Genomic DNA, 24,298 nt, shown 5'->3' with positions numbered 1-24,298 from the left:
GGTCGGCCTGAACTCTGGGCCTGGGCTCTGTCCCTCAGCTCTTCAGCTCAAGGCTAGCGCTCTGCCAGTTGAGCCACAGCGCCACTTCCAGCTTTTTATGCTTATGTGGTGCTGAGGAGTCAAACTCAGGGCCTCATGCATGCAAGGCAAGCACTCTACCACTGAGCCATCTTCCCAGCCAAGAAACTAGTAGATTCTTAATCTCCAAAGAGAATCAGAATATAGCAATGAGCAAAATACATGATGACAACTATTCAACAACACTAAGTAAACTGCGTGAACTGTATGCAGTACAGTGGTTGAGACCAGGGCCTGGAAGCTCTATCTGGCTACATGAGGTCTTGCCATGCATGCGCAAGTTACTTTCAACTGTCCTGACATTTAGCAACCTCACCTCTCTGCTCCTAGTCTAGTCCTAGAAATGAAGGGAGACAGGAACACTAAGCCCAGTGAAAGAGAATCTGAGTGGGCCTGCTTTCAGACTGCAGGGCTCCAGGAAGTCATCACCACTCAAAATTCACAACCCTAAGAAGTTGCTGTGATGGTCTCTAGCTGCTCTGTGTTCCAGGCAGGGCATGTGGTCAAACAGAATGTAGGAGCTAGATCACAGAACTGATCTATACAAGAATTGGAATCCAGCTGGGCACTGGTGGCTCAGGCCTGAAGTCCTAGTTACTCAGGAGGCTGAGATCTGAGGATCATGGTTCAAAGTCAGCTTGCACAGGAAATTCCATGACTCTTATCTGCAATAAACCACCAGAAAACCGGAAGTGGCACTGTGGCTCAAGTGGTAGAGTGCTTGCCTTGAGCTGAAGAGCACCCAGGCCTAGAGTTCAAGCCCCATGATCAAACAAACAAAAAGAATTGGAATCCAATTTCTACCTGTAGCAGGAATTGAAATTTCTCTTTTGTATCTTGGCTGTGGACTAGCAAACTGGCCCAGCATGGTAGTAGGTTATCAGGTTTAAACACATGCCTAAGCTCTGATTTTGAGTGACTGACACTGTTTGTATTTTGATGATCCGCAAATGTCAACAGCCAGCAGGATAGCGACCGGGCTGACCAGAGTAAGTGTCATGGCCAGATGAAAACATTTGCTTGATGTCATCAACGTTACTGGAATGATGAGAAAAGGGACTGCAGACAGACTGACTGGAACAGGGGAGGAAGAAATCGAAGAGGGCGCATGAGGCAGAACTGAATCAGGAACAACTTCACACAGCTGTGCTAACAAGAAAAATGACATACGGTAGCCCTGAAGACCGAATAATGGGAGCACCAGGCAAAGAGAGCCCGTGGAGTCTTGCAACGCCACTCAAACCCCAGGAAGCAAACAAACAGAAGATCCAATAAAGAGAAACAAGCTGACATGTTACGCTCACCATCCACAGCTGCGTCACACAGCTCCAAAAGACATGGTTAACATGGAACGCAATGCTTCCTTGGGCCATGTCATGGCCCCTCACTACCAAGGACAGAATGACATTTGTTGTGTCCTTAATGTTAATAGGCTTCTAGTTTACTAACACAAAACTCATCATCCAATGGGCAGCAATCACAGGTCTCATGAGGACTCAGGAAATTCAATGGGCTGAGTGATAAAAGAAAGACAAGATCCAAGTTGCAGCAGACATACTGTGATGGCCACAGCCGAGATCTCCCAAGAAAGCCAGGCTGCAAAGTCATAGTCAGGGAAGTCAATACACTGAAGTCGGATTAGAATCAGATTCAGTCTGAGTTACAAATGAATACACTGATCATGTGGTATTTGAAAATAAGCATAATTTACAAGCCATAAAACACTCTGCTATGAATACACCAATGATCTCTAGTGTCAGATCAATTCATTTATTTGTTCAATAAATATGGAATATCTACTGTGCCAGGTTCCTAGCACAGGGAACAGGGTGAAGCGTTGGCCCTCCAGGAACATTCTAGTACAGAAGCAGGTACCAAGGGAAACTAAAAACCCATGTCAGATTGTGAGCAGTGTGCTACAAAGAGCAAATGGTTGGGGCAGGATGGTATTTCACACAGGGCAGGGCCTTCCGGGGTAACATCGGAGCAGAGCTGAATGAGCCGAAGGAGTCACGAGCAGCAGACGTAGGATGCTTCAGGTGACAGAACAACAGAGTCCCTGAGGAGGCGTGAGGCTGATGTGGCTGAGATACAGGGCGTAGGAGGGAGAAGGGGAAGATGGGAAGTCACGTAGATCGTGAACTGTCACAAAGACTTCAGCATTACTCTAGACTGTGACTCACCGGACAGTTCTCAGCAGATGAGAGACATGAGCACTGTGATTTGTTAAGGGCTCACCCTGGGTGCGGTGCTGAGAAAGGCCAAGGCAGGTGGTAGGAAAAGCATTAGTGGGGACAGGGCTGGAACAGGGCGGCCCGTAGGGAAGCTGTTTTGGTAACCCAAGTCAGAGGATGGTGGTCACAGTGGAGCAACCTCTTGCGAGCTGGGATGGCAAGTGTGTGCTACCATGCCCAGCTTTGGAGATTATTTTAGGATTTGCTGAGGGATTAGAAAAGGGGCAGAAGATATGGATAAGTACACCCCCCCACACACACACACCCCACACACACTTAAAAAGGAAGAAGAAAGAGGAGGAAAAGTAAGGATGGAGGAAAGATGATTTTGGTGACAAGATATGTTCAAGAAAGGGAATGCCATGGAAGAGGATCTGAGGGTGACAGCATAAGTGGTAAGTGCAGACTCCCTAAGCCTATCCAGTATGACTTCAACTATAGTCCTGAGTGCTTTAACAGGGACACAGGCTGGCCTGCCTCTGCCATGTACCCCTAGCCAGCGAGAGAAGGCCAAGAGAGACTTGGTCTGTCCTCTCCAGAATAAGCCCTCTGGAAATGACTACCCTTAAATCTCTCATCCAATGTCATTGATTCCAAGCATAAATCCTGCAATCATCTTTGTTCTGTCTCTTCTTTTCCTCCTTTCTAAGAAAAACTAAATGAATGCATGCATGCCCAAAGTACATGAAAAGAACTGCTTAGTGGTAGAGTGCTTGCCTAGCATGCATGAAGCCCTGGGTTGGATTCCTCAGTCCCACCTACACAGAAAAAGCTGGAAGTGGCACTGTGGCTCAAGTGGTAGAGTGTTAGCCTTGAGCAAAAAGAAGCTCAGGGAGGATATTCAAGGTCTGAGTTCAAGCCCCAAGACTGGCAAAAAAAAAAAAAAAAACCAACTTCCATGAAACTGAACATGTAGAACCTAACTAGGATGAACTAGCAAGAGGTAGGCCATTAACAATGGACAAATGAATGAAGTAGGAAGCCAGGGAGGGAAAGGAGCAGAGAGTGAGGGAGTAACAAGAGAAGTAACTAAGTAGGTTCAGCGGTCCTCAGACTTCAAGAGGGATTCAGCCCAGAATCTTCTCCTCAACACTATCTCTTTGCTTACAGACAGACTAGCTGGAAGCCGAGCAACCTATTGTCATGAGAATTTCAGGACAAGGGAGTAAGTCTACTATATTTTTGGTCTATGCAATTCTGTTTTCTAATTTGGATCTTGTACTCAAAAGAGACAAATTTGTGGGGGGATATCACCTGAAACAGCTGAAGCAGCTGGAAAGCAAGCTGGGCAGGGATGACCCATGCCAGCGGCTCAGTAATATCGGAAATCAGAAGCGATCATCTGGTGCTTGTGTCTCCTTGTCCAACAGCTTGTTAGGATCATAAAGTCCTCATTCATCTTTGTGGGACTCCTTATCCCCATCCCTCCACCTCGCCACGTCTAGCATGACACCAGCTGCTTCTCTATTCCTTCATTTCCAAAGGAAAACTTTCTAAACCATGTCTAGTCAAAGTGTTCAACTACTCCCAAGCACTCATGTCCCATCAACTACCAACCTCAGAGAAAACACCAGAGAGGAGGGGTCAAAGGTCACTCATCACCCAAAGTCTCCAACTGTCCCCCTGCTCCATCCACCCCTGTCTCTTCTCATGCTCTCACGTGGCTTGCTGCCTGCCGTGCCTTCCCCTCAGGACCTCCTTCTGCTGGCCAGATGCTCCTCACCATCACAGCCTTTTCATCTTCCTTAACTTTTAACTCCTCGGAAAATCTCACCAATGTCAGGAAGCCTTTCCTCTTCCCAGAGGGAGAAATATTCTCTTACATTTCTGAACGTCTTAGACATCTGTCTCTTTCTGCCTTACGTTAGTTTGTTGGCCTTTGTAGAGCCTAGAAGCCCTTATTTCCTACTCTTCTCTACCCTATCTTGCCATTTGAGGTACTCTGCCAGTCCTTTTTAGTACTGATTATTTTCAGTATATAGTCTTGTTTTATGCTAGGGTTCTCTGGACCGTGTTCCTCCTATTCGTGTTTCCCTTTGTTATTAGGATGACAGATGTGTGCTGTTGCATTCAACTACTGACTGAGATGTAATCTTGAGAACTTTTATGCCCAGGCTGGCCTCAAAGCATGATCCCTCAATCTCAACCTTCTAAGCAGCTAGGATTACCAGTGTGGCCCCTGTGCTTGGCCAATCCAGGCGTCATTCTTAACAGCAGATGAGTCCTTTCCTTATTCATTTCCCCCTCAGCTCAAAGGTTCAAAAGTCAAGAGAAAGATAATTCCTGAACTATATACCACATAACACAAACCAACGTGAAAAGCCACTTCTCACAACAGAATTTTCTATCAGACACAGATGAATGCTTATACATACACACTTTGTAGGTCTTCTACTGACTTTTACACTGAGTAGCTTAGTATTATATGAGCTACAATGGATTCAGATTGCCAAAAGAGAAGAAATACAATTTCACTTAGGGATTTATCATCTAGTTATTTCTGTACTATTTAAAGCTAAAATAAGCTGGATGTGCAAGTGCATGGTTACAATCTCAGTACTTGGGAGGCAGAAGCAGGAGAATCACATGTTCCAGACCAGCTGGGGCTGTGAGAGAAACATTGTCTAAAAAAGAAAAAAGCTAAAATAAAAATAAAACAACAAACTCCATGGATTTTTTAAGTACTTATTTTACCTTACTATCCCCACCAGAGTGCATTTTTTCCAATAGAGTTTTCCCACCATAAAATAACCAGAAAAATGTGACACAGATCTTAAAATAGTCCTACATAAACAATATGTGTGTGTATATATAGAAGCACTTGCTGTATATAGAAATCACTGGGTTTAAGTGATGATAACTGTTGCTATTCTAGGAGACAAAAGCTCCCTTTTACCCAAAACTTTACTATTTCCAAAAATTCCAAAGGCCAACCAGTAAGTGGAGGCCTGGTCCCGGGCAGGACAGCAACCCCAGGCCAGTAACCAGTGACCTGATCCTAGGGAGGCCCTGACCAACATGGCTGCCATGTTTACTGGGGTGGAAGATGGGCTCTTGGTGTCTAGAAAACCCACAGAAAGGGGCTGGGAATGTGGCTTAGTGGTAGAGTGCTTGTCTAGCATGCATGAAGCCCTGGGTCAATTCCTCAGTACCACATAAACGGAAAAAGCTGGAAGTCGTGCTATGGCTCAAGTGGTAGAGTGCTAGCCTTGAGCAAAAAAGAAGCTCAGGGCAGTGCCCAGGCCCTGAGTTCAAGGCCCAGGACTGGCAAAAACAAAAAACAAAAAAACCTCAGAAATCTAGCTCTTTGTAGTGATGAAGAAGATTTATTCCATACTGTTTCCTGCTAAGATCGTATCATGAATGGAAGTCTGAATTTATTGATAATGTACTGGATTATTAGATTTGCAATGTGTGTGCGCATGCACATGCACAAGCACCAGTACTGGACCTTTAACTCAGGGCCTTGCTTTCTCACTTGGCTTTTTCATTTCAAGGTCAGAGCTCTACAACTTTCTGGGCTAAATTTCATTTATCCACTCCTTCTTGCACATTTCTAGAGGTTTCCTCTTCCCTTAGATTTAAGTATTATTTTTGAGGTTATAATTGTATCTTACCTCAGTTATTAAGTTCTATTTTTTACAGTATGCTTAATATGTCATCTAAGCATTTGACTTCGATCTTTTTAAAACACTTTCATATTAAACACTACTTTTAGCCAGGTAAAGTGGCTCCCATTTGGAATCCCAGTTCCTCAGAAGGTGATCAAGAAAATAGCATTTTGAGATCAGCCTGGGCAAAATGAGACCCCGTCCCATAATCAATAAGCTGGGATGTGGCAGTTTGTACCACAGCTACACAGGAGGCCATTGGTAGGAAGATACCAATCAATGGTTGGGCAAGAAAAAACTCAAGACCTTCCCTACCTGAAAAATAACTAAGCAAAAAAACTGACTGGAGGTATGATTCCAGTGGCAGAAGACCTGCCTGGCAGTCCTGGTTCAAATCCAGCACGACCAAACAAGCAAACAAATAAGCAGAGGACTCGCCACATGTAACTGTCACCGATAGCTTTCCCATCAGGCAAATTCTCTTTTTCACTCACCAGATTTATATTCAGTACATAAACATTAGTCCCAGTACAGGAGCACGTATACACAGCTGTCTACTTCCTTGAGGACACATTTGTTTTTAAAGATGAATCAGAAAATTATCATTCATATCATGAAGAGCTTCTCTGCTTTATAAAATACATCATTTTCATTACAGTTTTTGTTTTGAGATAACTATATATCGACAAACTGGTTTTTCAAAAGAAAATAGAAAGGACCCACCTATTTTTACCCATGATCCCAGTGCTTTTCCCAGGTTCCCCAACGGCAATGGTGTAAAACCAGCCCAGAAGCTGCTGCCCAGGCCCACTAAAGAACATGGCACCACCACCAAGGCCTCTCTTTTGCGATCGTCCTTTTCTAGCCAGAACCTTTTTGCACCATCTGCCTACCTTTGGATCATTTTAACAGCTTTCTTCATGAAGTAAGGGTATACAGTTTTCTGTAGACAGTGACTCTTAAACTTTAGGTTTTAAGTTTAAATAACAGAAAGAGCTCACAAGATGGCAACTAATAAGAAAACATCTTTTTTTTTTTTTTGGTGGTCGTGGGGCCTGAACTCTGGGCCTGGGCGCTGTCCCTCAGCTCTTCAGCTCAAGGCTAGCGCTCTACCACTTGAGCCACAATGCCACTTCCGGCTTTTTTCTCTTTGCTTATGTGGTGCTGAGGAATTGAACCCAGGGCCTTATGCATTGCAAGGCAAGCGCTCTACCACTGAGCCACCTTCCCAGCCTGGAAAACATCTTTCAATCAACAGAAAATTGCTTCAGATGAAACTGATGTTTAAAGTCAGAACCTCCCTCTTGTTAGGTGGGAGATCTACACTGAGCCATGCCCCTCTTTTTGCTTTTGTTTTTCAGATAAGGACAGCCTCAGATCATGATCCTCCTTCATGTCTCCAATTGTAGCTAGAATTACAGATATGAGCCACTACAGCTGGCTTGTTGATTGAGATGGGAATCTTGCTGACTCTCAGTCTGAGTAGCCTCCAACTGGCAATCCTCCTGACTTCTACTTCTCAAGTAGCTAGGATTCAGGTGTGAACCACCACATCTGGCTTTTCTTGTCCTTTTCTTTTTTGAGACAGGATCTTGCCATGTTGTCCAGGCTGATTATTGAACTCCTGAGCCTAAGTGTTCTTCCCATCGCAGTCTCCTGAGTAGCTGGGACTACAGGCATGCCTGGTTAGGCACAACTTTTAAAAATCAAGAGCAGGTTCCAATCCTGACAAGAAGAACTAACCTAGCTAGAAGGGCCATTATAAAATCGAATGCTCAGACTGAACTTAAAAAGCAGCAGAAAGCACAGCCTTGATTTACTGAACGTCTGAAGAGCTACTTCCATGGCAGTAACATTTTTATTTTGGCTTCTCTCAATGTGGACTGATTTAAGAGTTCCTGGTCATCTAATTCAACACTGAGCTAAGTGTGGCCATTGAAGGGATTTTGTGAATGTAATTCAAGTCCATGAGGGGTTGACTTTAAGTAAGGGAGATTAGTTTGGGTGGACCTGACCTAATCAGCCAGAAGGCTTAAGAGCAGGAGGAAGGCTTTCTGAAAGAAAGACCACATTCCATTTGTAGAGAAAAGCGTCAAAAGTTGGGCATAGTGACGCACACCTGTAATTTCAGAACTTGGGAGGCTGAGGCGGGAGGATTGAGTATTCAAGGCCAGCCTGGACTACACGTATGATTGCTTAAAAAAAAAAAAAACTAAAAGAGAGATGCCTGTGAGTTTTGGCCTGCTTGAGATCTTCTCTTTTTGAAGGCCAGTCCTGTCCACGTCAGACTCCTAGAGCTTCATAAAACATAAGCCAGGTACTTAGCATAAATCCCTTGGTGACTGTGTGTGTGTGTGTGTGTGTGTGTGTGTGTGTGTGTGTGTGTGTGTGTGTGTGTGTGTGTGTGTGTGTGTGTATTTGATGCCATTTCCCTGGTTGTACTCTGATGAAGAGACTCAGGATCCACGCCACAAGGGGATTGAGAAAGCCAGTATTAAAAGAAACTAGCTGGACAACGGTGGCCCATGCCTATAAGCCTACCTACTCAGGAGGCTGAGATTTGAGGATCACAGTTCAAAACCAGCCCAAGGAGGAAAGTCCGGGAGATTCTTATCTCCAATAAACCACCAGAAAACCAGAAGTGGCACTGTGGCTCAAGTGGTAGAGCTTGCCTCGAGCTGAAAAGCTGAGGGACAGCACCTAGTCCCAGAGTTCAAGACCGACAGCTGACCAAAAGAAAGAAAGAAAGGAGGGAGGGAGGGAGGGAGGGAGGAAGGAAGGAAGGAAGAAGGAAGGGAAGGAAGGAAGGGAAGGAAGGAAGGAAGGAAGGAAGGAAGGAAGGAAGGAAGGAAGAAAACTAGACTAAGATCTTACTTCCCAAGGTCAAGACAATAGACAATCGATTATCTATGAAGATAGACTAGTGAAGGTGTGTGCCTCTTTACACAGATTGGCTAAGCCTTCTCTTTTTGAAGGCCAGTCCTAGTGGAAATAACAGAGCAAGTCAAGTAACCTTTCAGAACAAAAACTTAACTGCACTGTAGTGTTTGAAAGACAAGAAGACAAAGTCTTACAAGCACTGTGTTTAAGACCATCCTCTGACTCATACCTAAGAAGGCTCCCAGGCAGCACAAGTAGGCAGGCCCAGACTCCTTACCTCCACCTGCTTGTTCTTCAGTCTTCCTGTAAAATCCTTTTGCCAGAAATCCGATATGAGGCAATAATAGAAAATTCCAGTTACCATATGAATTGCTTAATTCACACAAATCCTTTGGATTTGTGTGAGAGAGAAAAAAAAATCCTATGAACCAACAGAACCAAGACGGAAGAGTTTTTTCCATGATTTCTTCTCTCCCAGAGTATTTAAAGATGTGGATTTTCCCATCTTTTGGGGAAATATTTTCTTATAAATAGTTGAGGCATGCCGGGCATCTTTTTTGGTGGTCTGTAACGCTCACTGTACACGCCCTGGAATGTTTTCCTAGTAAATGATCTGCAATGGAAAGCATGCCTAACACAAAAGATGGCTCCCAGGCCGCCTTGATGGGAACCTTGCATCTTTCCCAAGGGACAGGTAGTTCGTCTACAGAACTGAGGGCTTTATTTTAGCACCAACGAGGCCATTTTCGTCTTCCTGTAGCCTTATAGCTGTGGAAGGGATGACAAATGAGAACTGGTCACACTAGTTGGGTAATGGTCCAACATATCTAGTAATAGTGGAAGATTTTAAAAAGAGAAAGAGAAATATACTTCTGGTGTCGAAATAGCAGGGCTTTTGTTTTATGACTTGCATTTCTGTTTCTTCCCTGAGCTTCAGTTTTTGGACCTATCATCATTTAAACTTTGTTTCTGTGACTAGACTACTTCATACGATGGAATTAAATTCTTAGGGGATTTGTGCCGTACAAGGAGACAAGAAGAGCAATTATATAAACTTGCGTATAAGGATGGATCCTTCTGGTAATAGTCATAGTGAGCCAAAACTTCCAAAGCTCAAACTGGGCACTGGTGACTCTTGCCTATAATCCTAGCTACTCAGGAGGCTGAGATCTGAGAATTGCAATTCAAAGCCAGCCTGGGCAGGAAAGTCCATGGGACTCTTATGTCCAATAAACCACTCAGGAAAAAAAAAAAAAAGTGGCGCTGTGGCTCAAGTGTAGAGTGCTAGCCTTCAGCAAAAGAAGCTCAAGAAACTTCCCAAGCCCTGAGCTCAAGGCCCAGACTAGCAACAAAAGGAGGAGGAGAAAGAGGAAGAAGAAAGCCCTTATTCTCTTTTTTCATTAAACTGTCCTATTTTCTGAAAGTCCTTCCCAATGATCACAATGGAGAAAAAGGGTGCAGAACGGTGGTTGCTACACAGCCACTGATTAGTGCCATTGTCATTCATTGAATCTTGGAACTGGAGGGGAAAGTCACCTACTCTGAATTCTTACTTAACACATTCATCTCTCCTGCAACTTTGCACAAATAAGCTTGAAGAAAAAAAAACAAGGATAAAACTATTTTAAGATGCTCCTCTTTGTCTTGAAAAAAAGTAAGTCTTGGAGCTTTGCTCTTCCATTTCCTATCCCTTTCCTATCCCTAGAAACCTCGAGAACAAATGCACCAGACACCAATGGCTCACACCTGTAATCCTAGCTAGTCAGTAGGCTGACATCAGAGGATCAAGGTTCAAAGCCAGCCCAGGCAAGAAAATCTGAAAGACTCTTAGCTCCAATTACTCATCAAAAAGCCAAAAGTAGAGGTGTGGCTCAAGTGGTAGTTCCATCCTTGAGTGAAAAAACTAAAAGACAGTGCCTAGGCCTAGACTCTGAGTTCAACTCTCTCTTTCTCTCTCTCTCTCTCTCTCTCTCTCTCTCTCTCTCTCTCTCACACACACACACACACACATGAATACACATACACACAGAATCATATATAACTATATAACTAATATATATAGTTAGAGTTAGAGTTATAAAAAGTAAGTCACCCTAAATGCATTAAGAAAACTGAAATGGCCGGGTACCAGTGGCTCATGCCTGTAATCCTAGCTACTCAAGAGGCTGAGATCTGAGGATCGAGGTTAAAAGCCAGCCTGAGCAGAAAAGTCCCCATGAAACTCTTATTTCCAATTAACCACTCAAAAATGGGAAGTGGCATTGTGGCTCAGGTGGTAGAGCGCTAGCGTTGAGCTGAAGAGCTGACAGACAATGCCTGGGCCCCGAGTTCGAGCCCCATGACTGACAAACAAAACAAAACACAACATGAAGCAGCAGCTTAGGGACAGCAGCTTAGAGTTCAAGCCCATGATTGATCAAAACAAACAAAAAACTGAAATGATATTCATCTATAGCATGACCCCATTTGTATTACCTGAGTAATTCTCAAAGTCTGTTTTGTGTGATTTTTACTCCTCTGGGAGTTTCTCAAGGGCCAGGCTTCACTTTCACATCAAAAGCTTCAGAAACTAGCACAAAGTTTGATATACAATACTCTTAGTAAGTGTTGAATAAATAGCACAATTTAATCATAGGAAATGGAAGAGTCATAAAGTTCTAGGGAAAACATTGTTTTATCTTTGGAAGATCTTATCCAAAGAAGAGCTAATTATTTTTTCCCTGGGACATGATGCAGTAAAAGAAGCCAATGAGTGACCGCCAGGTGACAGTAATTCTGTTTCCCAGAAGAGTGAGCAACTGTCACCTCACCTAAGGCCTTGCTAATAAAAGACATTTATTTCCTATTTAATTTAATTGTATTGACTTTACTAACTCCTACTGGCACCAAATTCTAGAACAATCTGTCCTGGATTGAAAAACATGTCCCCCTTCTCGTTGAATTTAAGAACATCTTCAAAGAATTCCCCTGACTTCTTAACACACATGAATTTGGACTGGAAATGAAGACATTCTTATTCAAATTCAAAGGGTCATCAAGTTAAAAGAAAAAAAAAGATGTGCGTTTATTTTTACTGAATGAATGAATAAATGAAGGAGTCAATGTATAGAAAAAGGAATTAGCATTCATTGGGCTTTTCTGAAGATCCATAAAAGTAGGCCAACTTTTTTTTTTTTTTGGGGTCCAGTCGTGGGGCCTGAACTCTGGGCCTGGGCACTGTCCCTCAGCTCTTCAGCTCAAGGCTAGTGCTCTACCACTTGAGCCACAGCGCTACTTCCGGCTTTTTTCTTATGTGGTGCCAAGGAATCGAACCCAGCCTCGAGCATGCAAGGCAAGTGCTCTACCACTGAGCCATCTTCCCAGCCCCAAGTAGGCTATCTTTTTTTTTTTTTATTTGTGAAGTAGGCTATCTTTTAAGGGAGATGCCCCTTGCTATGAATGACACCCCAGCTTAAGCCATCCAGGAGCAGGAACAGATAATACCACCTTGTTCCTGACAGGCCATTTGGGAGATCAAGGCTGTCTTGGATTACTGACCCCCTCACCAAAAAAGGCACCATTTTTAGAGCTCAAATTTGTGTCACTAGAGAACAATGTCAGTGATTAAGAGCTTAAATTCCAAAATTAGACAGGGCTGGGTTTGGATCTTCGGTCTGCTCAGGCTGTGTGACCGAGAGCATTTAGTCCCTCTTGACCTCTCCCTTTACTCATCTATATATTGGAGACATATCTTACATTTATTATGGAAACTGGAGAAAAACGATTAGAATTTGACACAGTGTTTGGCAAATAGGCACTGCTCCATAAAAATAACAATGATTAGGTTTCGGGCAAACATAACCCTGATCTTGCTTCTTTCCTTCCTTCCTTCCTTCGTTTTTTGTTTTTTCCTTTTGTCAGTGCTGGAGTTTGAACTCACAGCCTCATGTTTGCTAGACTGACATGATACCACTGAGCCATTCCTCCAACCACTTCATTAGTTTTGAGGTAGTCTTGGCCCAGACGTGTATCTGAGCCATGATGTGCCTTTCTTTTTTTGGGGGGGGTCCAGTCATGGGGCCTGAACTCCAGGCCTGTGTGCTGTCCCTCAGCTCTTCAGCTCCAGGCTAGCACGCTACCACTTGAGCCACAGCTCCACTTCTGGCTTTTTTTTTTTCTGCTTATGTGGTACTGAGGAATCGAACCCAGGGCCTCATGCATGCAAGGCAAGCGCTCTACCACTGAGCCATCTTCCCAGCCCCCAACGACGTGCCTTTCTTTACAGGTATATGTCATCATGTGCCTCCTTTCCCTTCCTCAGAGACAGAATCTTATGGACTTTTTAGTCCAGGCTGACCTGGCACTATGATCTTTCCAATCTCAGCCTCTACCCAGAGTTCAAGCCCCATGACTGACAAAAAGAAAAAAAGAAAAAGATCTCAGCCTCCAAATATACCTTAGAATAATAGATGTACTCCTAACTGCACCGAACTATGGGTTAAGAAAGGGTCTCATGGACTTTCTGGCCAAGTCTGGCCTCAAACAGTGATATTCCCATCCCTATCCTCCCAAGCAGTTTATGATTACAGGCATGGGCCACCAGTGCCTGCCTTTGGATCACCCTTTTCTAATGTCCATACAAATCAGATCTTGAAATCAGTGGAATTATTTAGCCACAAATAACTATTTTAGAAATATAAATGGCAGGCTCCTCGAAGACCACCTTTATATCACTTGAGCAATCCTAGACAGGCTTGTTTTGAAATTTTTCCGGATAGCAACTGTACTGTTTCTCAGGACCACAAGTCTGCAGTGCGGTGAGCCACACAAGTTATGGAGATGACTTCCCTCCCCTCTCACCTCTAGAAGTAGCTGCTCCAGCTTACTGGCCCCTGAAGGAAGCGTGGACAGCCACTGCCTTTGTCATGTTTCCTCTGTGAAGAAACAGAAGACTTCAGTTTCTAGGATTGGTTGAACTCTAGAATAGGGAAGTAAGGAATGGCTTTCTGCCTTCCTAGCAGTCTCCTCGCTCTCTGGGCAGAGTGCCACGGCAGCAAAACTGTGACACATTTGGTCATGAATCTTAGTCAGAAAACTGGAATGATGATCAACACAGTAGCTTGCAGTACATAATAAACTGAAGGACGCTGGCACAGAGCAGAAAGAGATGCAAAGACTAATGGAAGAAGAAACAAGGAGAATGAAATCATGTACGATGCCATGAGGCCCCTGCGGTGGAGGATCAGAATTCAGAATGCATTTGAGGTCAATATAGATGCTGGCGCCTGGCATGGATGCATTCAACACCTGTTTTATGAACGTTTACTACATGCTAAGTTCTGTAGTAGGCCCTCGGAATCGAACATTAACATGTACAAATCAGATGCATCTTTACTACACAAAACTTCTCACAGAGAAGACAAGCATCAAAACACTTACAGAAGACTTCCAGCTGGCTCCCATGAGACACTCTGCTCATCAATTGACTAATGCTCCCCACCCCCACCCCAACAACACCCCAAAGTGCCTGACTGCAGACCACTATCTAGTTCTACCTGGATAAAGAAGAATGTTCATGAAGAACTGGTCATCTATTGACGATATGACATAGGTACCTACCATGGCAACTATGTAAATACTACAGAAGCTGAGCACAGGTGGCTCACGCTTGTAATCCTAGCTACTCAGGAGGTTGAGATCTGAGGATTGCTGTTCAAAGCCAGCCTGGGTAAGAAAGCCCATGAGACTCTCATCTCTAATTAGCCACCAGAAAACTGGAAGTAGAGCTGTGGCGCGAAGTGGCAGAGACCAGCCTTGAGCAAAAAAGCTTAGGGACAGTGCCCAGACCAAATTCTAAAAACTGCAGAAACATGGAAATAGAAAGATTTTGCTTCTCTGGGTGCAATCCTCTGCAAAGAATCCTCCACAAAGAATCAGTAAAAGCAAGCTGCTAAATACCAAACACAGACCTATTGAAGAGTCACTAAAAGAATTATGAAAATGGGAGAAAAATCTAGAAAGATCCTGCACTTGCATTGCTTCAAAAATGCAACTGAAGCTGTATGTGGTGGCTCACGCCTGTAATCCTAGCTACTCAGGAGGCTGAGATCTGAGGATAGCAGTTCAAAGTCAGCTCCAGCAGGAAAGGCTGTGAGACTCTCATCTCCAATAAACCACTCAGAAAACCGGAAGTAGTGCTGTGGCTCAAGTGGTAGAGTGCTCGCCTTGAGCTTGAAGAGCTGAGGGACAGCGCCCAGACCCAGAGTTCAAGCCCCATGACTGACAAAAAAAAAAAAAAGCAAATGCAGCAGATCTAGCAACAGTGGTTAATTGCCCAGTTTGGCTTTGAACCTTGATCCTCAGATCTCAGCCTTCAGAATAGCTAGAATTACAGTCATGAGCCACTAGCCTGGGCTATTCTGACTTCTTAACCATTTTATTTTAGTTTTATGTGTTTGTTTTTGCTCTGCTCTCACCCCATCTGTTTATATCTCCATCCAGAGAGCTCCCCTGAAGTTACACTTATTCACCAAATGCCTCCTCAGCATCTCCACCAGGTAACCTATCAAGCATGGCAAATCTTATTTTCTGTCTCTAAAATCTATTCCTCTGGGACCGCAGGGAGTGAGGTCGGAATGCATCAACATTTACCCAGATGCTGATGCCCAAACACTGGGCTTCATCTTTAGCTTGTGTCATTTCTACTCAAAACAGTCCCCTTGGTCCAAGTGACCAATACATTCCTTTGAGTTGCCAACCCTCAAGGTCACGAACTGATCTCTCTGCCTCACTCTTGCTCTCCACAATAAACTTTTGCAGAATAGTTGAAGTAATTTTTCCTATAACTAGCAAATATTTTATCACTTTCAAAACCCCTTTAATAACTTTTTTGTGGGTGTCCTGGGACTTGGGTTTGAACTCAGGGTCTGGGCACTGTCCCTGAGCAGTTTTGCTCAAGGCTAGCGCTCTAGCACTTGGGCCATAGTTCCACTTTCTGCTTTTTGGTGGCTAACTGGAAATAAGAGTCCCACAAACCTTCCTGTCCTGGCTGGCTTTGAACTTTGATCCTCAGATCTCAGCCTCCTGAGTAGCTAGGATTACAAGAGTGAGCCACTAACACCCCACTTCCAATAACTGTCACAATGCAAAGTTCAAAACAAAGTCATCCCTTCATTGGTAGAGTGCTTGCCTAGCATGCTTGAAGCCCTAGGTTTGATTCCTCAGAAAAAGTCAGAAGTGGTGCTGTGGCGCAAGTGGTAGAGTGCTAGCCTTGAGCAAAAGAAGCTCAAGGACAGTGCTCAGGCCCTAAGTTCAAGCTCCAGGACTGGCCAAAAAAAAAAAAAAAAAAGCCATCCCTAGCAGAGAAAGTAGTAGGGATGGGGTGAAGGGTGCTCAAGGTGGAGCACTTGCCAAGCCTGCCTGAGCCCCCTGCATTAGATCTCTAGCACTACCAAAGCAACACACGCACATACACACACACACACACACACACACACACACAGTCACCATGTGTCAGGCCTTAACTGGTCCTGTGGACTTTTTTTTTTTGGGTCCGGTCATGGGGCCTGAACTCTGGGCCTGGGCGCTGTCCCTCAGCTCTTCAGCTCAAGGCTAGCGCTCTACCACTTGAGCCACAGCGCCACTTCCATTTTTTCTTTTTGCTTATGTGGTGCTGAGGAATCGAACCCAAGGGCCTCAGGCATGCAAGGCAAGCGCTCTACCACTGAGCCACCTTCCAGCCCCGTCCTGTTGACTTTCACACCTTCCTTTCCCATGATTTCTGGTCTGGTTTTCTTCTCACTCCTTAAATATGCCAAATACATCCCATCTTAAGGGCTCTTCTGTCCTCACTTTTACATCACTCTTCCTAAAATTTTCGTGTTACTCTTCCACTTCATTCAGGATTCTGCTCAAATACTCTTTCCAGCGCCTTTGCTACCCTTCCTATCCAGACGAATGCCCTCTGCCCTGTACCATACATACATGCCAATGAACACACCTTATATTGTTTCATTTTCCCTGCTTAGCTACAGAATCCAGAATCCACAAAGACAGACATATACGTTTTTGTTGATGGTGGTGATGGTCATGGGGTTTGAACTCAGGGTCTGAGCACTGTCCCTGAGCTCTTTTTCCTCAAGGCTAGCGCTTTGCCACTTTGAGCCATAGCACCATTTCTAGTTTTCAGGTGGTTCATAGGAGATAAAAGTTTCACAGACTTTCCTGCCTGGTTGGCTTTGAACCTCCATCCTTAGATCTCAGCCTCCTTGAGTACCTCGGTTTACAGGCATGTGCCACCAGCACCCAGCCCAGAGACATAGCTGGAAGGGCATACCCTCCAAGCCTGAAACATCATCTGGCATGCACAGGCACCTCATCAATGCTACATGTCCAGCCTCACATCTGTACGCATGATGGGAAATCATTTGTCTACTGAATACGAATGATCCAGCTTTCCTTTACATCTTAGAAACCCCGACAATACCAAGAAATGTATTACAAAATCTTTCAGACAAGCCGGGCACAGGTGGCTCATGCCTGTAATCCTAGCTACTCAGGAAGCTGAGATCTGAGGATCATGGTTCAAAAAGAGCCCAGGCAGGAAAGTCTGTGAGACTCTTTTCTCCCATAAACCACCAGAAAACCAGAAGTAGTGCCATGGCTCAGGTGGTAGAGCACTAGCCTTGAGCTGAAGAGCTGAGGGACAGTGCCCAGGCCCAGAGTGCAAGCCCTACAACTGAAAAAAAAAATGTTTCAGAGATCACAGACAATGTAAAAATAAAAACCAAGAGCCCCAGGTTCAATGAGATAATGAATCTGAGGTTGTGGAGGGAGAACAAACAATAAGGAGAAGGCAACCAGAGCAAAGTAGGGGCAGGAAGCAGAGAAGATAGGGCAGGCTCACCATGACATCAAGAGGAGTCAGCTACCTGAGAGTAGCCTTATATCCTGGTTGGTGTCCAGCTGCCCACCTTCCTCACTGACTGACTGATCGAGGAGGTTGTTGGGGAGACAATGGTTGCAAAGGAAGCCTGGCTGTGGGGTCAGGACCTAATTCTGTATTCATTCAATCACAACAAAGGCCATCTAAATGCCATAACAGCCACAGCTGGACCTGGCTGCACCACAAACTTCAGCAAGCAAATGTGGTAAATGATTGAAGAAAAATGAGCTGTGCTTCCAAAATAAGTGCGAGATGATGGAGACTATTTTCCATGAGAATACTGCAAAAAGGATTTACAAAAGCTAGAAAATGAAACTGCAAACCTCATGAACCATTAAGGAGATCTTTGGGGCTTTGCCATTAAAAGCAGTATCAGAAAGCCCAGCAGAACTATGTGCTTTGTAATTAAATGCATCTAATGGCATCTAATAATTGTTCTGCCACAAATGCAACTGGCTCAAAGGAGAAGAGCTGGCTCCAGTCCTGTGGGGAGGAGGAGGAAGCCATCATAGCTCTAGGATAGCTTGCTTTACAGAAAGTCTACAAAGGACCACTTTAAATCACCAAAGGCAATTTGACCATTCTGTGGAAATCTATGAGTCTTAATGGTAACCAATGAGAGCGCTAGCCTTGAGCTGAAGAGCTGAGGGACAGCACTCAGGCCCAGAGTTCAGGCCCCATGATCGGACCCAAAAAAAAAAAAAAAAAAAAGCAAAGCAAAAAAAAAAAATTAAAAAAGGTAACCAAAGGGCAGGAAGGGGTATCTTGTAAGCTACAGGGACTGTGGGAAAGAGGTAAAAAGAAGGTAAAATTCAGCCAGGCTCTGAGAGCTGAACTTTGAGCTTTGACCCGGGGCCCTTTGGTAATTCATCTACCTAGCAGAGTACTTTTCTCCTAACTCACACAAGGGTACTGATTGTGCTAGACATGGTCCTGGGTACGGGTCACAGTGGACATGAGTTTTCAATCGTATTGACCAATCCAAATTATTGCCAATGAATACTGAACAAAAACCCTATAAATGAAGCCAGGTGCCAGTGGCTCACCCCTATAATCTTGGCTACTCAGGAGGCTGAGATCTGAGGATCACAGTTCGAAGCCATCCCAGGCAGAAAAGTCCATGAGACTCTTATCTCCAATTAACTACCAGAAAACCAGTAGTGGTGCTGTGGCTCAAGTGGTAGAGTGCTGGCCTTGAGCTGAAGAGCTCAGGGACAGTGCCCAGACGCTGCCTGAATTCAAGCCCCACAAGTGACAAACAAACCCAAAACTGAATACATCAGAAAGAGGCCCAAGTGCAGGCGCAGGGGGGAGGAGACACTGGTTTGCAGCAGTGCCCTCAGGGCACCAGTGATTGCTCTAGCAATGACAAAGTGACAACTAAAGTTTACAACTGTATTAAGTTAATGCTAATAATCTGGCATTTTATTTAGTTTTTGGCTGATTGGGTAACATTAGCCCTTAACCAAGCATTTGTGGTTTTTGTTTTGCTTTCTTTTTCCTTTTTGGGTACAGCTGTAAAATATTTGGAATTAGGAAATGTTGGATTATTCTTGCAGCCCTGATATTCAGGGTGGATTGTAAAATATAAATTTTGTGAGATTTCAAAAATTAAGATTATTTTGCTAACAATTATTTTGCTAACATTATTTACAGACGTAAAAGATGGTTATCATAAGAAAACTATTGCATAAAATAACTAACTTTAAATAAATGTTTTGCATCAGTTAAAAAAAAAAGGCTTAGTCTTGGATAATCACAAAGCTGTAAAGGGTTTGGCCTACTAAAACAAGTCTAGGCAGAATCCTAAATATTGTCCCAATCCTAAATATTTGGTTCAAAACTCTACAGAAGGTTTGGAATGTAATTTTGTCTACCTTGGCTGAATAAATCAATTTGTAACCCCTAAGTGAATAAATAGTATTATTTTTCTAAGTACACAAGTAATCATTATTTATATATACCATGCTCCATAGTATCTGTGGGTTTTTTGTTTGATTGTTTTGTTTTGTTTTGGTACATTGGTGATTGAATTCAGGGTCCTAGGCAAGCAATCTACCACTTGAGTCACACCTCAGTCTTATGCTTTGTTTTTATGTTTAAAAATTTTAGGAGGGCCGGGTGCCGGTGGCTCACACCTGTAATCCTAGCTACTCAGGAAAGTCAGTGAGACTCTTATCTCCAATAAATCACTAGACAACCAGAAGTGGCGCTGTGGCTCAAGTGGTAGAGCACTAGCCTTGAGCTGAAGAGCGCAGGAACAGTGCCCACGCCCAGAGTTAAAGCCCCATGACTGACCCCCCAAAAAAAATTTTTAGGAGGCTATTTAGCTTATTAAAGTTATGCATTTCACTTATTAGGAAAAGTTTAAAGGGCTTGAGAATCCCAGACATCTAAGTATGGCCTGAAATGTTTAAGAAACTAATCAACTTGCAAGTAGTATTCACTAAAGGAATTGTCATCTAGCAAATTTATAAACATTGAGGCAAAAAACAAGCAAATATGCATCTGTAATATTAACACATAACTTAAATTTTCCAATGGATTTTTTAAGGTAGTACTTAAGATTTAAAGAAAGCAAGCTTTTAAAATAATAACTGTAAGCCAGACACCAGTGACTCATGCCTATAATCCTAGCTACTCAGGAGGTTGAGATCTGAGGATCATGGTTCAAAACCAGCTTGGGCAGGGAAGTCCATGAGACTCTTATCTCCAATAAACCACTCAGAAAACCGAAGTGGAACTGTGGCTCAAGTGGTAGAGTGCTTGCCTTGAGCTGAAGAGCTGAGGGACAGCGCCCAGTCTGAGTTCAAGCCACATGACCAACAAAAAAATAAATAAAATAGTAACTTTAATAAGCTGAACTCTGACCAAAGCATAAGTAACTCAGAAGCTTCCTGATACGGTAGAATCAGAGACTAGATTCAAATTCCCCTCTGACTATTCAACTTCAGGTAAGTGAATTGAATTTTGGGGCATCAGATTCTTCATCTGGGCTAATCTTTTTCAATGGTGTGATAAATACCTGAGAGTAACACGCTCCAGGAGGAAAGGTTTATTATTTTGACTCACAGCTTCACAGGTCTTACTCTATGGCTGCGTGGGCCCTGTGGTGAGGCTGAGCATCATGGAAGACAAGACTTGACGGTGCATAGCCGCTCACTGCACACCCCCGGGAAAGCAGAGACAGGGAGGGACCAAATGCCTCTTTTTTTTTTGGTCATGGGGACTTGAACTCTGGGCCTGGGCGCTGTCCCTCAGATCTTCAGCTCAAGACTCGTGCTTTACCACTTGAGCCACAGCGCCACTTCTGACTTTTTCTGCTTATGTGGTGCTGAGCAATCGGACCCAGGGCCTCAAGCACACAAGGCAAGCATTCTACCACCACAAATGCCTCTTTAAAGACACAGCCCCAGTGACTTACATCCTTCAGCTAGGCCTCTCCTCCTAAAGTCCACCATCTCCCAAAATAGAGGCACTACCTGGGAATATGTCCCACATTAGCCTTTGAAGGAAACTTCATATCTAAACCATAACACCACCTGTAACATGAACAAATAGTATGGGCAGCAAAGCCCTTGGGAGGACTGAGTGATGGCTACCTATACCAAGTGCTCAAGCCAGTTATAGAGCCAATTACAAATGCCCTATAAACATTACTAATTATTGTGCCATTCTAAATGATACTAATTACCATCATTAGTGTCATTATTAATTGATACCATCTGTCAAGACCAAGAGCCCCTTATTGTCTGGATAGCTGCTCCCGGCGCTATGCTAATACCTAACAGTTATATAATACACATGGCCAGAGGTTTCCACTTGTAATGTCCAAAGGGAAATAACACGATAAATAGGGCAAAGGCAATGAAAAAAACACCCACCAATATTTTACATAGTCAAAAAAAATACTTGGAATGACTTTTTACTTACTTTCTCAAGCTCCATAACTGCATCATGGGAATTTCTGCTGCGGTTGGATGGTAAGAGTTGATCTAATCCTGACCCTAGGTCTAGAACTAGGAAAATTTAATATAGCATTTGAGATTCTCTCCTTCTCCCCCAATGAATTTAATCTCAAACAGTTTACTCTAGAATTAATTACTTGAACTTTTTCCAATCACCCAACCTTGTTTCTGAATTAAAGTACACACAGCCTTAACTCATTCAGTACAGGCACCCTTTTTATTTTCCATTCCTCTTGCAGTTTTCCAGCAGTTTCACCTCATCTTGCTTAATTACCAGTCCTCCAGATGGAAACTTCTCCTGGTAGCTTGTTCCACTCATGGCCATTAAGAAAGCTGTGTTTGCGTCAGACTCGGCTTTCTGGTTGGATGACAGGGCTGTTACTTCAAACCCCATTTTTCTTGGCGTCCCCCAGTCACACCTCACCGACTGTACCTAGTGCACTTGTACTAATGACCTTTCAAGGCAAAATGCTTTATCTAACTCATCAGGTTAGTGGGCTTGCCTTTTCCTGGAATATAGACCAAGTCCATGGAGGCTCCAATTCCTTCAACAGACATTCCATACCCGCAGTTACAGTAATCATGCAGTGACCAAGGGCTCTGTATGCCAGCCACTGCACTTGTATATCTTGTAAGTATTCCAAACAGAGATTGTCACTAATCCAAATTTTAAATGACAACACCAAGACTTTAAAAGGTAACTGACACACCTTGGGTTTCTAACCGCTCTTCCTTTAAAAACATTTGCATAATGGCCTAGGAAGGTGGCTCAGTGGTAGAGTGCTTGCCTTGCATGCATGAAGCCCTGGGTTCGATTCCTCAGCACCACATAAGCAGAAAAAGCCAGAAATGGCGCTGTGGCTCAAGTAGTAGAGCGCTATCCTTGAGCTGAAGAGCTGAGGGATAGCGCCAGGCCCAGAGTTAGGCCCCACAACCAACAAAAAAAAAAAAAAAAAAAACCTTGCATAGATTAGTCAGGACAGTTTTTCTTATAGTACAGGGTATATGAACCATTGTCCTCATGCTATAAGTGAAGAAATCAGGGCCTGAGCACTTGCCTAGCACACAGGATGTCCTGAGTTCAATCTCAGAATCACACACACACCACACACACACACACACACACACACACACACACACAAAGTAATAAACAATAACGGTTAAACAGCTAATAAATAAATACAAGTAGAGCTAGACACTGGTGGCTCATCCCTGTAATCTTAGCTATTCAGGAAGCTGAGATGTGAGGATTGTGGTTCAAAGCCAGCCCAGGCAGGAAGTTCATGAGACTCTTATCTCCAATTAATCACAGAAGAAGCCAGAAGCAGTGCTGTAGCTCAAGTGGTAGAGTGTTAGCCTTGAGCAAAAGAAGCTTAGGGACAGCGCCCAGGCCTACAGTTCAAGGCCCAGGATTGGGAAAGAAAGAAAGGAAAGAAGGAAAGAAAGAAGGAAGGAAGGAAGGAAGGAAGGGAGAGAGAATGAAAGAGAGAAAGAGAGAAAGAAAGAAAAAAAGAAAGAAAGAAAGAAAGAAAGAAAGAAAGAAAGAAAGAAAGAAAGAAAGAAAGAAAGAAAGAAAGGAAGAAAGGAAGGAAGGAAGGAAGGAATTAAGGAAGAATTCTGGTCTGATTAAACCTATACTTTTGATTATGTTGCAGTGTTATCTCTACAATGCAGTGAGACTTTCTGCAGAATTCCTTTCCACTCTTAGCTAAGGAAAGAACATCTGCCTGAAAGGTCTTATTTATTGCATTTTGTGCTTTGGGGTTGGACAAAAATAAAGAAAAGAAAAAGATAAGAAAGGAAGAGCTGTGGCCATCTTTCTTTCCAAATGCAGTTTAACTCTTCCATTGAACTGGCTTGACTATAGTGAACTTTGAAGAAATAGAGAATCCTTTCTAGAATATTTTTCAGTGCTTTTTGATCTCCAGTAAATTTTTGGCTTACAGGTTAATAATTCCAACTGTTTTTTGTTTGGTTTTGTCAAATCATGTGCCTTTTCTTTTTTTGTCTTAAAACCAACTTCAAGGGTTATTCAATAATACGTTAATCAGCTCAGTTTCTATTTTTCTAAGATGGGGGTATATGTGGCTCATGATGGTACCAAACTCCTGAGCTCAAGTGATTTTCCCACATCAGCTTCTCAACAACAGTGACTATAAGTACATCTCTATGCCTTTTTCTCAGCTGTTTTTATCCCCCTTTCCCCAGTTCTGGGGCTTGAACTCAAGGTCTGGGCACTGTCCCTAAGGTTTTTTGTTAAAAGCTAACACTCTACCACTTTGAGCCACAGCACCACTTCTGGTTTTCTAGGGTTTAATTGGATATAAGAGTCTCATAAACTTTCCTACCCAGTCTGGCTTTGAACCAGGATCCTCAGATCTCAGCCTCCGAGTTCCTAGAATTATAGATGTGAGCCACCAGTATTCAGATCAGCTCAGTTTTGTTTTTTTTTTTTTTCCCAGCCCTAGCTCAGTTTTGACTGATAAATATTTCTTAATGATTATATCTCTTGGGGCTGGGAAGGTGGCTCAGTGGTAGAGCGCATGCCTTGCATGCATGAGGCCCTGGGTTCGATTCCTCAGCACCACATAAGCAAAAAGAAAA

General features: G+C 43.5%; 1 protein-coding gene across 1 annotated transcript in view; it reads right to left on the bottom strand.

Moving 5' to 3' along the window:
* Cnnm2 (cyclin and CBS domain divalent metal cation transport mediator 2) overlaps nt 1-22,088 on the bottom strand; it is a 53,887-nt gene extending 31,799 nt beyond the window's left edge. Inside the window, exons 1-2 of the mRNA XM_013017594.1 lie at nt 21,969-22,088; nt 11,684-11,798 (exon numbers count right to left, since the gene is read on the bottom strand). Coding sequence (XP_012873048.1) covers nt 11,684-11,798; nt 21,969-22,088 — 235 coding nt within the window. The remainder of the gene's footprint in view (nt 1-11,683; nt 11,799-21,968) is intronic.
* Nucleotides 22,089-24,298: the final 2,210 nt, after the last annotated feature.

This window comes from Dipodomys ordii, unplaced genomic scaffold (genome assembly GCF_000151885.1).
Source record: "Dipodomys ordii isolate 6190 unplaced genomic scaffold, Dord_2.0 Scaffold36, whole genome shotgun sequence".
In the NCBI taxonomy this organism is placed as follows: Eukaryota; Metazoa; Chordata; class Mammalia; order Rodentia; family Heteromyidae; genus Dipodomys; species Dipodomys ordii.
This window is presented reverse-complemented; position numbering and strand designations above follow the sequence as displayed.